The sequence below is a fragment of the Pelecanus crispus genome, chromosome 8, assembly GCF_030463565.1.
Source record: "Pelecanus crispus isolate bPelCri1 chromosome 8, bPelCri1.pri, whole genome shotgun sequence".
NCBI lineage: Eukaryota > Metazoa > Chordata > Aves > Pelecaniformes > Pelecanidae > Pelecanus > Pelecanus crispus.
Window position 1 is genome coordinate 3,945,728 of NC_134650.1, and position 15,808 is coordinate 3,961,535.

General features: G+C 44.0%; 1 protein-coding gene across 2 annotated transcripts in view; it reads left to right on the forward strand.

Moving 5' to 3' along the window:
* The window catches only part of PCBD2 (pterin-4 alpha-carbinolamine dehydratase 2), a 25,830-nt gene extending 10,627 nt beyond the window's left edge, over window positions 1-15,203 (forward strand). For both annotated transcript variants that reach the window (XM_075715143.1, XM_075715144.1), the window contains exons 4-5: window positions 13,222-13,302; window positions 14,761-15,203. In XM_075715143.1, the coding sequence (XP_075571258.1) occupies window positions 13,222-13,302; window positions 14,761-14,856 (177 nt within the window). In that variant the 3' untranslated portion in view covers window positions 14,857-15,203. The remainder of the gene's footprint in view (window positions 1-13,221; window positions 13,303-14,760) is intronic.
* Window positions 15,204-15,808: the final 605 nt, after the last annotated feature.

Sequence of the window (15,808 nt, forward strand, 5' to 3'; positions counted from 1 at the left end):
AGAAATTTTATTCCCAGCCAGATGCGGGCCATATATTAAAAGTAGCACCTGTGGCTAATATCACAGCAGCTTACCATAAATTTACATGGTAACTAGGATTATATCTGTCAAGACTGTTAAAAAATGTCTAGATTTAATTTGATTTCCAGTATTGAAGGAGCTCTCCAACATTTTGCTTCATAACTATATTTTAAAAGTTAAAATCACTCCATTGTTAAGTTTTATAGCACTCCCAGTGCCCATTAAGTTGATTTGTTAAATGGGGGTCAGAATAAAGCAAGTTGGCTACAGGAGGATCGGAAACCAACCCATTTGTGACAAATTTAGTCCTCGCGTGTGAATCTTCTCAGAGCCCGGGGACTGATTGGATTCAGGTGCAGCTTATGTCAGTTGTGTTTAACCTCAAAGCCTGAGCAACCTCAGCCCCCGACTGTCACTTGTGCTAATCAAAAGACGAAGCGGTTTTCATTCGTTTGGGGGGGAATTGCTATTTTTAATGTAGTATCGGTCTGCTTGCTCCCTCTGCTAGAGGGTTGCATTAGATTGCCTGTCGAATGAAAAGAATTTTTTTTTTTTTTTTATCCGCCTAGGTAGGTGCTGGTTTTCATATAGTCTTTCCTAAACTGCTTCGTTTTCCATTATCCTTTGAGTCCTCTCCCATATACTATGATTTGTGCACCTGCAAAGTTATGAAAGTATTTCTTTTGGTAGTTACGTTGTTCACTGACTTCCCTGCGTTTATGAATACAATAACCGATTTACAATAAATCAGAATTATTTACGAGTGGATTTACAGAGTTGAGAAAATCTTTGTATCTGAAAATAATGAATTTCTGGCATATCTGCCTGTTGACATTTGCCTTTATTGGAAACTGATAGTGAAGTTTTCAGGACTGGCAGAGGTTAACCTGCAGGCTGAAACGGAGTGAGTGAACTGGCTCAAGTGTCTCGGAGCGGAGCACAGTAAAAAATATATGATTCCTGGATGGTCACACCTTCCTTGAGTTTATTCTGGTGATTGACTGAGTAAATTAAACGCTCTCGCCTCTGAGTCGGCGGGTCAAGGTGCAGCTGCGGGACCTGGACCGGGTCCACCTGCCCGCACCGCTGCCTGGCACTGCCCGCGGCGGGCAAGGAGCTCGGGGTCTGGGTGAAAAGAAGGAAGTTCTGGGGCTGTGGCTTGTCGGAACGCTTCTGAGTCTCCTTCCCTGGCCTTGGAGGAGGAGGAGATGACGCTGTGCCCTGGTCAGCGTGTCCTCTTTCCAGTGATGCCTCCGGTTACCTGGCAGCCAGCGGTGGGAAATTCTGCAAAGCTAGGAAGTCCGTAGCAGTGGAAATATGTAATGGGGTTGTGTCTAGGCAGAAATTAAATCCTTGGTGCTGGGAGTTGCGAAATACGGGATTTATTTTCTCCTCATGACCAGTGTGGCTGGCGGGGTACAAAACCATATGTAACGTCAGCCGGGTGCTCCAGAATATTTTCAGACCAATGTTCTGCACTTGGCAACATTTTCCTGTTTGTTTATTGAATAGAGTTGCCTTAGTGCATCAGCAGCCTCTTACGCCTTTTAAAAGTCCTTTGCAATTTAGCCTTTGCTCATGTGCCTGGGAACCGTCGTTTTGTCCTTCGGTCCCTTTGTTACAACTTCCCTGTTGTAACGCATGTGAGAAATTCACGCCGGATAAGTCAGGCAGGCGATGAGCGGCGATGGCTCCTCTTCGTGCTGCGGGGCATCTTCTCTTCGGCCAGGGTCTGCGTGTACTGATCCCACCGCCCTCACATCCCATCTGCTCGTGCAAGTTACAGTACCGGTATCGTCGCGGCAGTACCACCAGTATCAGGCTGCCAGGATTATTTAAAATGTCACAACGTTAATCATATTTAAATACAATTAGTCATGTTTCAATTGAAGACTCGGAGTGGGCGTGTGTCCTTCAGCTCTAGTGGAGGTGAAATGCAAGATGTCCCATCTCGGGTGTCGTACAAGTTGCATCAGTTTAATTTTTCTCGTGACTTAACTGTAATCGGGGATCCTCATTTTCTTGATGAGCCGAGTCATATTTCTCCTTAGAATAAACCATTATTTTATTGTTTATAATTATTGGGGGCGGTTGTGTTTCTAATTGCTGAGTTTGCCCTGCCGAGTAGACCTGTTGTATCTCCGTTTAAGCAGGCCACTGCTTAAATCTGCCCAGCTGACCTTTGGGCTGCTCTCCAGTTGGCTGTAATACAAAAGCTTTCCTTAAAAGATGGATTTATTATCACTCAAGTAAAAATTATTACAGCATTTGCCTTATGTTTGTTGCATGCATTGATCTGAAAGTGCAAAAGAAATTATTTGTCAAAATGCCTTTTGGATTTCACAAGCTGTCTTCTAGATTTACAGCAGAAGAAATGTTTCTCCTTTTTTTTCAGCTGCACAAATTGATTGTTCACTCTGAGTTAAACAGAACAAACGTTCTATCAGCCATGCGGGAAGGGCTGCTGTACATTCGTACTGAAAGAGAGCAAATGTGAGCAGGTCAACGTGATTTTTAACTACAGTTTGGGCTCTTTCCTCGTTAAACCACCTTTGGAAAATGAATGGAAAATTCAATGGTTTTGAATTCAGTTGGACACCTTCATTTGGGAAAGTGTAAATAAGACTGAGGTTGCCTTTTATGAAGAAGATGGTCACTCAGCATAATTTTTTTACCTTTTCAGTTAAGGAAACCTGGTGTCTTGCAACTCTTGATGCATTAAAATTTATTTTTGTGGGGGTGCTGGGAAGATGCTGATTAAATGCAAACAGCACATCTCCCTGTCTTGGTTGTTTAACCTTTTGCATCCCCTCGCTTTTGGAATAACGCCTGACCTGTGTTTTCAAACCATTAGTTGCCTTTTAGGCTAGCAGCTCTCACTTTCTTGTACTCCCTTGAAGGAGACACACGCTTTGGGATATTATCCTCTGCAATTGTAATTAAAAATGGACTCTGGCTGGCAGAATAAACTAAAATAAAACTACAACGCCCCTATTTAAAAATTAACCATTACTCGCCAAAAGCACATCAAACCCACTTAGCGGACATCCGTTAATCCCGCGGTGAGCCGTTTCAGGCTTTAATGCACACTGTTTTACACGTTAAGGGTTTTGAAGTCGCGGGCCAGCGCTGACCTTTCGCATCTGCTCCTCTCGCAGTAGGAATCTCCGCTCGCTGCTCCCCGTCAGGGCGGATTAACGTGACGAAGTGCAGCGCTTCTGCTGGCTGCAATTTTGGGTTTTGATCAGAATTATTTCTTTCACAAACAATCACGTTTGGCTAAAACGTTACATCTGCTCTGAAAAGCCACTGGCAGGCCCGCAGTTTATCGGGGTGAGGCGAGCGTAATTTTTTTCATCCCTCTTTCATAAAGCTGCAAACCCGCTTCACGTAGGGTTTTTTGGGGGAGAGCTTCCCTTCTTCCTCTTCCCCTTGACCTTTTCTTCCTTTAATTTTGTTGGGCTGAGATGAAAAGTTGTTTTGGACGAACATACAGCTGGCTGTGATGTCTTGGAGGGGTTTGGTGGGGAGCCCCGTGCTGAGTCGGCACCGCGCCGTTGGGTTTATTTAGTGCTAAGGGTGCTTTGTGTCAACCCACCACAGTAGGAAAATGGTTTTTATTCCTAAGATCAGAGGGGAAAATCCTAATTTCATGATCTACTGTGGTTTTCCTCATGCTCTGATGAAGGTAAAGGTAGACAGTTAAATATGTATCTGTGTATGACCAGGGTGTCCCTGGTTGGGAGAATCTTTATTCCATGATACAGCGGGTGGGTGCTTGTAGCAAACAAAAATACCGTTAGCTGTACAAGCCCAGAGTGTTGTGTTTATGCATGTGTCTTGTGATGCCCAATCTAATAAAAAAACCAGAGGTATACAAAGAGGTTCCCTTTGTGGCGTGCTCGTATGAATTTCTAAAAGAAATTTGACGTTCACTGGAGGACTCAGAATTAGTATTTGTCTCCCTTTTTGAGCCCATCTCTCCGTTCCCAGGTGTATCGCTGTACAAATGGTGTGGGCTGCCCAGGGGAACCCTTATGTCTTAGTAAAAAAAAAAAAAAACAACAAAAAAAACCCGTGGAACCTCTCAAAATACTGCACATCGGATGTACTCTGCCACTTCCAGGCACGTGCTTGGAGCACACAGAGGGGTCTGAAGACAGTTGAAAATGCAAAGTATAGGTTGTCTGTCTAAATTGTTGGCAGTTAAGTGAGCCTGGTTCTTAATGATGTAACTTAACATAGCTGCCTTTGTCCGTGTCTCCATGACCTGCTCCAGCTATTCTTCTGCATACCAGAGACAGGAGATGGAGCACGGCTGTAGGTGACCTCCAGATCGTGCAGGGAGCAGTGGGCATGGCAAACCGGGCAAGGTGCCCGACTGCTCCGAGGCTGAAGGATGCCCCGAAGGGAAACATGTTGTCAGGGAAGATGCCTGCTCTCTCCTACTCTTTCTTCAAAGGATCTGTCACTTCTAGACTTGAAATGTCTAGCTTCAAAATAATAATTTGAATTTTACAATGCAATAGAAATGAAAAGCCTGCCAGTGCTGGCCCAGGTAAGTCTCCTGCTGAGTTCACTGTCCCCATGTATCATCTACTCTCTTCTACTGTAAGTGGCATCCAGACATGAAGACCCATTCTGACAATACAGCAGGATGCTTTCAGCAGCACGGTTGAGTGAAACGATTCCCTGACTGGATCTGCAGTAAATGTTCCTCAGTTTGCTTTATTTCATAGCATCCGGTCTTTTTAGATTCTGCCTTGGCCAAGAGGGTGATCGGAAGACCTCTTCAACTTCCTCACACCTCCGTCGTGATTTCTCTGTCGCATGTTTGAATTGTTGACCTTGCGTTTAAAAAGACAAACCAACATAAAAAAGCTGACAGCGTAATGGGTAGGAGGATAGTGGAAGATGAAATGGTCATGAGGCCAGCCGCTGCTTCTCTTAATCCATCATGAAGCAATGCCTTTCTTATCACTCTTTGATGTTGTCTTAGGATCATAAATGGCAGAGATTTAGAGGATTATCAGAGGCAGGATATGATTGCCCTTGGATACTCAGCAGAGAAGATCTTGGATATTAAACTGGTAGTATGTGTAATCTTGGCCGAAAGACCAAGGAAAATTTTGTCTGAGCGCTCCCTGTGTTATCAACAGCATGTATGGCATGTGAACTTCATTTTCACGTCTACAGGATGAAATAATTCCTTTGCATACAAGTAAAAAGAAACATTGCGGGGGAAACAGTTGTGTTTTGTTCTGCTGTAGCCAGGTCTGTTCCATCCAAAATGTAGTGCAATGGGATAATGAACTTCTCTGTTCTTCTACACCATAGCTGAGCTCTGTAAAAGCCAGAGGATTTGAGCACCTTTTTGAAGTGGAGCATTCGCGTAAATGAATTCTTTTTTGGTCTGGTTTACACTGGCTTCGTGTCCTGGGCTGGCAGCGTGTGATCGAGGGTGGTTTATTGCCCAAGTGGCAGCATCCTCGTGCAGCACGAAGCACACCGGTGAGCCGAGGGCCTGAATTCAAAAGGTTGGAACTGGGGACTGACTGCACCTTGTTACTGGTTTATTTTTATAGTGATTTGTGTGATGGCTTTATTACAGTACAGCTAGGGGGTTGATTTGCTGGGCCAAACATTTGCTTTAACAAGTAAAATTATCATTGTTCCTTCAGTTGCGCAGCCAAGAGAGTTTATTATTTTAAGTGACTGATTGCTTTAGCAGGTGCTCGGTTAATGGAGGCTTCACTGTATTATTTAATGTTTTTAGGTAGGGTGCAAAAAGTTCATTTAAAAAAAGTTATGTTTCTTGAAATAGCCATTTTATTTGGTGTAAACCTCCTAAGTGCAACCTTTATGTTCCGTTTTTGAGCACAAAGCACACACAAATGGCTTGGGAGGTGGAGAGTCAGCTTTAGCTGACTACGTGGCTGGAGGATTTCTTCCATGTTCTAGTTCAGTCCTGAAACCTGGGATTATTTTCCTTCTTTTTCTCTAAAATCTAATTTAGAGATCTACATTTTTTAATAAATAAAGTAATGCTTATGAGGCTACTTTTACTATGTTTATGTTTACCTAGAGTGCTAAGGAACTGGAACTGGGGGTGGGGAGGGGAGGCATTTATTTTGAATTATTTCTGTATGAAGTGATATATTACAAATATCATGGGACCTTGTTCCAGGTTTGGTTGGGATTTAGGATGTCTACTACTTATTTTGCAGTAGTCTTTATGGGCTACTGTAATTACTTTTATCTGCCTGTAAGCAAATGAATGTATTTTGCAGTAAGGTTGTATTGAGCCAGTGGAGTCTAGGCTTGAAACTTTTATTACTCACAGAAAGTTTTTATGCGGCTTTAAGGCATCTCTATGTTCTCTCGCTTCCACTCCATCAAGTTTATAAATCTTCTTGGTGGAATAGGTGATTAATTTTGGCGTGAAGTCTGTTCATTGAATCACTGAGCATATTATCTGCTTTCTGTTCATGAAATCCAGGTGCAATCAATCACTAACAGTAATAAAAATGAGAATAGGAAAAATGATCCGAGGCTGCTGGAAAAGTCAAGATGTGACGAGGAAGAAGGTGTAATAGATGTAACGTTTTGTGTCATATTATCACCAATAAGAGAAAAATAGGTCTAAATTCAGCAGTTATGAAAATCTTGATACAAACAGGCTTAGAAAAGATCAAGTTGGGGGTTGTCGTGCAGATTGCACGCGAGGTATTTCACACGCTTAGCGAGCGTGAGGGGAAGAGGAAGGCGAAGCAAGGAGAAGGCTTTAAGAGCAGGCGGTGCTCTCCGCCTTCCTCTTAGTCCCGTTTCTTGCATTGATCCCCATATTCCCTGGCCTTAGAAAATTGGTATTTGTTTTTCAGACCAGTCGAATCTCAGATGGGGCAAATGACGCTTGCACCTGCTTCATGACAAAGTGATGTCGTGGTTTAGGTCACTGCTGAGCTTGGGAGACGAAGCCTTCAACTCAAACCTCTTTTGGAGAGCTGCACCTCGAGCGTCATCAGGATGGTGTTGCGTCCGGTGCCGCGCTTGGTCTAGGTTGTGCCGAGCGAGTGTAAACTTCCGAGCGGCTTGCGCTTTTCCTAGGACAGCATTCCTGAAATTGCCTTCTGTCATCTCCTGCAGCTCTTGACATTGTACCGGTACCTGTGTAAGAAATGTCCCCATTGAGGAAAGGCCATGCCTCCGAGCTCCGCTTCTCTTTGCCCCCATTTATTCTTCATGTTCTTCAAATTGGTAAATCATATGACAATAAGCAGAAATACCCTCAATGAAGAGAGAAGGGGAAACTGTTGTTTATCTGGTCAGGTGGTTTAGATTAGCAGTGATGCTGGTCTGTATTATGTTACTTTAAATCATAGTGTCCCAACAGGACATAAATTATGAAGATTGTTACAGTATGTTTCATCCAATGTAAGATCAACAAATTGGAATAATTTTTTTTTATAGGAAAATCAGTGCTTTGGCAAGGTTATTGTTGAAGAATTTAATTTAACTTGAGCTTTGCTTGCATTATTTCTTAATATATAAAAAATATTTGCATAATGTATGAAGTATAAACATTTTTAGAATCAAAGGCAAGAATGCCTTTTCCAAGATTACATAGAGTGGCAAACTACTTAGAATAGATCAGTGTTTGTGCTTTTGCTGTCAAAAATGTTTGATATAGAGCTGGCGAGCTAGTTTCTTCACCGACATAATTGTAAACAAGTGTTGGGAGACAGAAAGAGCGTTCTTTGTAGAACATGGTGTAAAGGTTTTCGCATACGCCGCTGCAGATCTGACATGGAGAGCAGTGTTTGCAGTTACAATATGAATATAAAAGGTAGCTTTTTATAGAGCGCAAAGCAGCGTTTCACTTTTGTATGAATGATGTGTGCAGGTACGTATGGGGGATGCGAGCAGTCAGCTCTGGATGGTGAAAGGATATGGTAAACGCAGAAAAGCATAGACAAGTTGGAAATTGTAGTTGTGGGGTTGTTTCAGTTTCACATTTCGTTACGAAGACAGAAATGCCATCGCAGTACGTGCCACTGTAGTATGCCTCTTCCATCCTTTCCCTTTAGTAGTGTCTTCAGAGTTAGGGGTACCGCTTTCCCCAGTCCTGAGCGACACTTGGGGAATGGGAAGGTTGGCTGCATGCACGATATTTTGCTGCTCGAGCTATTAAAGAAGAGAAAAAAAGTTTATCTACCTGTGATTTGTTAGGTGGTGTTCACCTTCAGGATGGCGTAGTGGGGATGTGAATCATGTGAGTTTAGCTCTGTTTTGGGACGTGGTTGAGTTGCGTTCTTAAGGACTGTCCCGCTGTTCTTGGAATGGTATTAAATTGGGGAAGAACAATGGGAAGGTGTTCCCCTGGTTTACGTTGTGGATGAATCCAGACAGGGCCAAAAAAAAAAAAAAAAAAAGAAAAGAGGAAAATATCTAACGCAACATGGATCCAGTGTCCCTGGATGGTTCAGGCAGGATGATGGTGCCAGCAGGGAAGAATCCCAAAATGGGCACGTGGTTTTGAGATGAATACCTGACCTCCTGTGCTCCTTCACCTTCCAAAATACTAGCTGGATTCCTCTTCTTTTGTGTTTTAACCATATTGTCACTTTCAGATGAAGAGCGTGGCCTTGTGAGATGATTTTTGCATATTTGTAAGGTAAAAGTCTGTCTTAATGGAGTAAATAGAATTAAAATAAAACAAACCCTGGATTTTTCTTGACAGCACAACAGAAAACGTCGTGAGATTAAGTCAAACCCGCGTGACTAGCTAAACATAACTGAAAATAGCTCCATGTTAAAGAGCTTTTTTCCTTTTATCTGCTGGCCCGTAGCTCACTGTTAGGTAGTAACATCAGCTGGATACGTGAAAGCTTCTGGAGTTTGGAAGTGAACCTTAATGATTTGAGTTTATTGTTGTTCTAAGTGTCACACTGCTAAGGAGAACGCGTGCTATATATACTGTGCGCAAGGGTGTTTTTTACTTGGGTGATTGGAAAGCAAATGTGGGAAAGGAAATCTCTTGCCTTGTGTGGCAATGTCACTGTAACTTGTTTTATTTATTCATTTCCCACTGATAAATGATACAGATGCAGCCCGGGTGGGTGGGGAAGGGAAGACAGGTAGCCCTCGCACTGCAGAAGGTCAAGGTTAATGCTACCTCCAGCGTTATAATGACAGATGGGAGGCAGAAACTTTAATGTACTTGTGATTAGCATATGGTTTCCTTGGCTGAGCGTCCGAAGGATTTAGGAAGCCCGGGTATGCGCTTCGTAGCGTGCGCGTTTTAAAACAAATAAATAAAAAGTGCGTATGGTTATATTGTTGAGCCTTTCGGCTGTTTTTTCTTGAATACCTCCACTTTTGAGTCAAGTACTGTCAGCTGCTTTGTTCTGGAGATGCACTGGGGTAATCCATCACCGGGGACTCGCGGGTGGGTGATGTATTAGCACGACATATCGACCTGTGGCGCTTTGATGTGTAACTCATCAAGATAATGTTGGCAAGCATTGTACGAAAGCAGCATGTTTAAAAAGTATTAAGATGAATTGATTCCTTGCTTAAGAAGTGTGAAAGGAAGAATAATAGCAGATTAGCTCCGGGATGCCGCAGTTCTCCCGGAGCCGTGCAGCGTTGTGCGGTGCAGAGGGGCGGATGGAATTTCATCTTTCCTCCCACTTCTGACAGCAAAGTGTCTGGCCCTGGGTTTCCCATTCTCAGGCAATAAAAGTTGCATTAAGTATTATTTTGCGATAGCGTATTTTGTCGCTTTCAAAAGCAGTTTGGCCAGTCCCGAAACATTGTGCGATAGCTGAATTTTTTAAAGGTTTGGTTTTGTGGGTTTTTTTTTTTTGTTTGGGTTTTTTTTTTTTTTTAACTTTATTAGGTTAACTTGCTCTTCTAAGAGTAGCCCTGATTTTTATCTCATGGAGACATGCTGTGGCTGGTAGTATTTAAAAAAAACATTTTAAAAGTGATGTTATGACTGAAACACCATTAGTTTTTAGTTCCTCCTTTCATGATCTTAGAAGACATGAAGGGAAGAGACGTACTGGCACACCCAAGGCATCTCCTTGTCTTGCAGAATTGCTTCCTTCGTTGCTTGTTCTAGTGCTGTTTGTGGTTCATTACAGGGATTTTGCAGTCTGCCATGGCTTGGGCAATGTGATGGATTTATTTAGAATAACCTGTATGCCTGGATGGTATTTTAGCCCAAATGTCCTGAAAGGATAGGTTGAAAGCATCTGCCTAATGTGCCTGTTACTGAAATATCAGAATACTTTATAATATTTAGTACATCAAAATCTCTTTTAATACTTTGTAATGGCTTCTAGAAATGCTCAAGTCCTTTCTTTCTCCTCTCTTTTTGTTTTTCAAGGAAAAATCTGAAAAAGTTCTCGGTAGGGGCTGAGGGGCTGCAGAATTCTGTAATTAACGTAGCCAAAGTCAAGATTGTGTTGGGTCTTACTGTCATGAGTAAAGTACTTGCCCCACTTTCATCAAGAAATGTGTGATGGTCTGATAAACTCTGCCCACCAGTGCAGTCTTGACAATGATCTTGCACTGCAGACTGCTTAATAATTTTCATTATTTTTAATTAAAGTTGAAGAAGTGCAGACTCCTGCTCAAATTAAGGTTGGTTGTGTTGCCGGAATGTGGTAATTACTTTAATTGATCACAAGATAGTTTCCTTGATCACCAATTAGACCAAATTACCGATCAAGTTTCAAGACGTGAAGAAATGTCCAAACTGATTTTATGTAATAGTGTTTTCATATCTAATCAAACCTAAATATCTTTTCCTTCCAGAGCCAATTGTATTTTCTCAAAGAAAGGTTACGGCTCTACAAATATAAAGGTGATGCATAAACAATAGCGCTCCAATTCATTTAATTAGCAAAGGAAGTATTTAGGACCTTAATGGAAATTGCGCTGGTGAAATTGCTTGGTAGAACTGTAGCTCATTTTCTTAGGGGGAGATACTTTTTGCCTATAATTAAAATAAACTAAAATGCAAGAAGCAACTTGCTTTGGGTAATGTACAGTGAGGGAGAGCGTCTCGGAGCGGAGCGGGGCACGCGGGACGGCGGGCATGTCCAGCGGGCGGGCTTCGTCCTTGGCTGCAACACCAGATCGCCCTGGCTGGGACAGTCGTGGTCAGCTGGAGCAACGAGCAGCAGGACCTGTGCTGGGGAGGGTCCTCTGCGCCAGAATTAATCCCTCTTCGTGACTCGGACAGCCCCGAGTTGAGCGCTCTTCGGGAAGATGAACGGTGCTAAGGGCACCGACTGTTTTATCCAGCTGGAGACTTTCTGCTCTCGGGGGGGGGGGAAGAGGCAGTGGGTTGGCGTGGTGCTCCGCTGATCGGAGGGGATTTGGCGGTCCACCGACGGGGAGGATTTGCCGTCACAACGCGAGGGAAGGTCTGCAGAGCAGATTAATCGTGTAGGCTCGTTTGCTGGCGTAGTCCGCCCTGCCTGCCTTCCGCTGGAGCGGTGATTATTGTCACGCAATCCATGAGTCGTGCTTGTGTAGCGTAACCTGCGTATATACATAGGTGGGTGGGTTCCTGGGGTGGACAGACAGACACTGGTGGAGCATGCATGAACCTGGTAGGGTTTTCATAAATTTAATGTATTTTTCCCCTTGCCGCTTGTTTGCGCAAAGGCAGTCAGGTTGCAGATGCGATTGCTGTTTTGAACTTTTGGGGACATGTCTGTGTACAGATTGCTGTGTTGGAAATAGCATTCCTATTAAGCCCTTGGACACTCTAAAAACATTTACATCAAATATCTCCCAGAACTATTAACGCAGAAGCGTTCCAAATCATTGCTAACATCTAGTGCACAACTTGCAGCTTTCTGCTTCAAAGCGTGCTGCTGAAACATTTGCAAATTTTTAAAAGTAATTGTTCACTCGAAGTAAAACTAAACCAAGCGAGCGCTTCAAGGGAAGTTAGGTTTTCCCGAATTTTGGAATGCTCTTGGGTCAAAGAAAAAAGCTTTTTAATTGCTGACAGTTTGGTGATTTCCAAATGACAAACCTCATTGGAATGATTTTCTCTGATTATAACGTTTGCATTCATTTGACTGGCAAAGCGACTAACAAAGTCATACTTCATCCAGGCACCGATTCTTTTTTTACTTAAAGGTTTTTGTAATTTGTGAGAGGAAAAAAGACTGAAACTATTATCAACCATTATATGTTATTTGTTGACCACATGTTTGTTTGAAATGGCCATCGCTTGGTGGAATGCAGGCTATATACGTTCTCTTCCATAAATTAGCACTAAAAAACTGCCTAAATCAGGTAGGGTTTTGTTGAGCTTGTTGTATTATAATATGAACCAGACTATAACGGGGATGTTACTTTCGCTTTACATGTTAATTCAAGTCCTGAACCCCGATGGATGGAGCTCGCTATGAACAGAGCCCGCTGACTTAGAGGCATCCTGCTCGTGCACTGAGGCCCTTTGGGCCCTGCTGTGTAATTGCGTTCTTGATTTACATGGACATTCTAATTTTCTTTATAATGTAGTGATTTGCTCCTAAGCATTTTGGCAAGGGCCTACTATTATTTTCTTCTTGAGCCTGTGATAAAACCTGCGTCCTGGGGGAGCGTGCCGGCGAGAATGTAGGGGCAGGGGATTGGGAAACCTGTTTTAACTTATTTTAAGGGAAAATATTTTCTCACGAAGTAGAGGGGCAAACCCACCTGCCGCCTTTCTTCCCCCCCAGTAAAATAAATAGCAAAATAGTTACATGAAAGGATGCGTTTCTGGAGTTGGTATCTGTCTAGTACAGGAACACGGCGGCACGGTGCTTAATTAGAAACGGCGCGTTTCTAAGGTGCAGTAAGGGATGGGGGGTTTGGGATGGATGTTTAAAATCGCTGCTGAATGCCAAAGGTAAAATCATTACTCTCGTGCAATGGCTTTGAATCCTGGAGTAAGTAACATTGAGCAGAGTGATTTACCGGGGTCTGAAGGGGATGATTTCAGCAGTGTCGGGAAGCGCATCGGTGGCACGAGAGGGTGAAATGCTCCTTTAACCCACACAAACCTGAGGTGCGGCAGTCTTGGAGCATCTCTAGGAGCTTTTGAGATTTTTGGAGTGAAGCTTGCAGATCTGCTGCCAGTCCTGGCAGGTGGAGGAGTATTTTCCTCTTTGCTCTTTCTCTCCTTAGGCTTTCGGATTTATGACGCGTGTTGCTCTGCAAGCGGAGAAGATGAATCACCACCCGGAATGGTTTAATGTCTACAGCAAGGTAACGTGGCCACCGGCCCCAGTTACAGGCATGGCAAGTTAAGGAGACCAAACCACTGGCCCGTTCTCGCTGCCTTTTTTTGTAGCTTACGTACAAGATAAGGGAATGGAAAGAGGTTGTGTCTTTTGAAAGAGATTTGAGATTTTAAAGAGATGCTGAGATATTTGTAGTGGTGAGGAATCAGGAATCAAGCTCTTTGCAGTTGCTACCAGCCCCATGGTTTCGACCTGTCGCTTCACCTCTCTGGCTGAGATCTAAAAATAAAATAGAAGCCTTTAAACGCTTAGTTAGCCAACCTGAATAAAGAACTGTTTTGAAACTACTCACCAACTCTCATTCTTTTCTGTGCAACAAGGCGGGAGCCCAGCGGTGTAGGGCAGCAGACCGTCGATGTGTAGGTACCTAAATGGGAGCCTGGCAGTCTCAATTTAGGTTTGATTTTTTTTCAAAATTGTAGGCTCCTATGTCTCAACATAGCAGCTTATAAAATTTGTTTATAATATTACCTAACTGATGGTGGTCTCGTATTTACAAGGGTTACAAGGTATGCCGCAACCCTCAAATGAAGGGTGCTGTGTGAAGGGGGAAGCTCTTGCTCTCCCTTTATTTTTATTTTCTAATACTTCTCATTGCATTATATCGAGTTGTTTGTTTTAGCATTTGGTGAATACATGGCAATCCCGCTAAAAATACACTGAAAGGACATGTGGACAAGCAGCCTGGAACCACCACTGCCAGGGCAGGACATCCCCACCTCTCCCCCTAACAGAAGCGTCCCAGCACGGGCTCCGGCGGCCCTTTAGGTCACCCTCTTTAAGGGGACATTATATGATCACCAGACAAAGTCCTGATCACCTACTCTTCATGATTTTCTTGGCTTTCCAGAATAGTCAGAATTTATCTTTTCTTCTCTTCTCTCTTCCCAAAATCTCAGTCAAAGGCGAGACAAAGTAACGCCCAACTTGTCATCTGGCTTAGTCTAAACAAACCCGTGCAGGCAGCTGTGTCTTAGCAAAATGCACCAGTCCGTTTGTTTTTCTTTTTGAAATTAATCTGCAACAAGCTCAACAATTTTTTCACCTTCAGGGTGCTGGTTTTTAACAAAAAGCGTGAGCCCCTGACTCCGCTGTTGGCAGCTTGGTCACTGGCCCAGGTTCTTCGTGAAACCGATCCGTGGGATTTAAATGTAAAGAGTGAGTTATTTAATCGGACGCCTCTTCTTGGATGAAACCCAAGAATGCAACGCCTGTTTTATTCTGCGGAGGGGCTTGCTTTGGTTAGACTTCAGGCTCTGTTAAGCCTCCTCACCTACAGCGTCTTCTGGTTTGCGTGAGCAGTGAGCATCGTCTAAAACCGGCGCACTGCAGAGACGAGGCAGCGTTCCCGGTGAATTGCTGCTCGGCCTACGTGGCAGAGATCGAAATGGCTTTGTAACCCCTTTCTTTTCCTTTTTGACAGGTTCAGATAACCCTGATTTCCCACGACTGCGGTGGACTGACCAAGAGAGATGTGAAGCTGGCTCAGTTTATTGACAAAGCAGCTGCCTCGGTGTAACAAAGATGCAAAATGGTTTAATACAGTGTCTGCCAACATTTTGAATTTAAATGGTATCCCTCATTCCTTGTAACCCTGATTTCACAAAACCCCCGAGACAAGGCATTTTGTAGAAAGAGTGGCTTAGCTTGCTTTTGCCTTTTAGTCTGAGACCCCTCTGGATGCCTGTGCTTGTCCTTTGCCGTTGCTGGCTCTGCCTGAGGATGTAGCGGATAAACCAGCAACAAATAAGTTTTGAAGAGTCCTTTTCTAGAACCTAAAACACGCTGGAATGAAAGCAGGAGCCCACCCGCATGTGTCAGTTCCCCAAGCCCACGGGAGCCGAGGCTGGTGGGAGCTGCCATGCGAGCCTGCCCCGTGCCCGGCCGCTTCCCTCCTATAGATCCTATAGATGGAGACACTCGGTAGCAGGATTGCAGAGCTCGACATCTCTGCACGTCAAACAGCGTAAGAGCAGCCGGGCCGGATCAGTCCCCTCTGGCTTGGGCCCTCCATCTCTGCCGGTGGCCGCTGGCAAGCGCAAGGCACGCTGCCGAGAGCAGCGCGAGCGGCTGATGATCTTTCCTTGAAGTTGCAGCTCAACCAGCGGTTACAGCTTTGCGTTTTGGTGTTTATTCTGTGCCTGTCCGATGGCTCTTCAAACCATTCTGCCCTTTTGGCACCCGCAACCTAGCAGCTATAGCCAGAAAAAGTCTTGCTGCGTGCTTGAGAACTGTTCCCTATCCGAGATGCAGGGCTGGATCCTGCAGTTGCTGAAAACTTTAGCTCTGGTCCAGCAAATACAAAAGAATCCCAGTGAGCTCCAGTACTCACATCATCAAACAAAGCATGTGCTTAATTGCTTGGCTGGGCCGGCTCAGTGCTCAGCACCTTGCAGGATGGAGCCATTATTTGTGTTGTAACGCTCCCGTACCTGCCGGGTTTGGGGGGGAGTTGCTTGGCTGGGCACCCG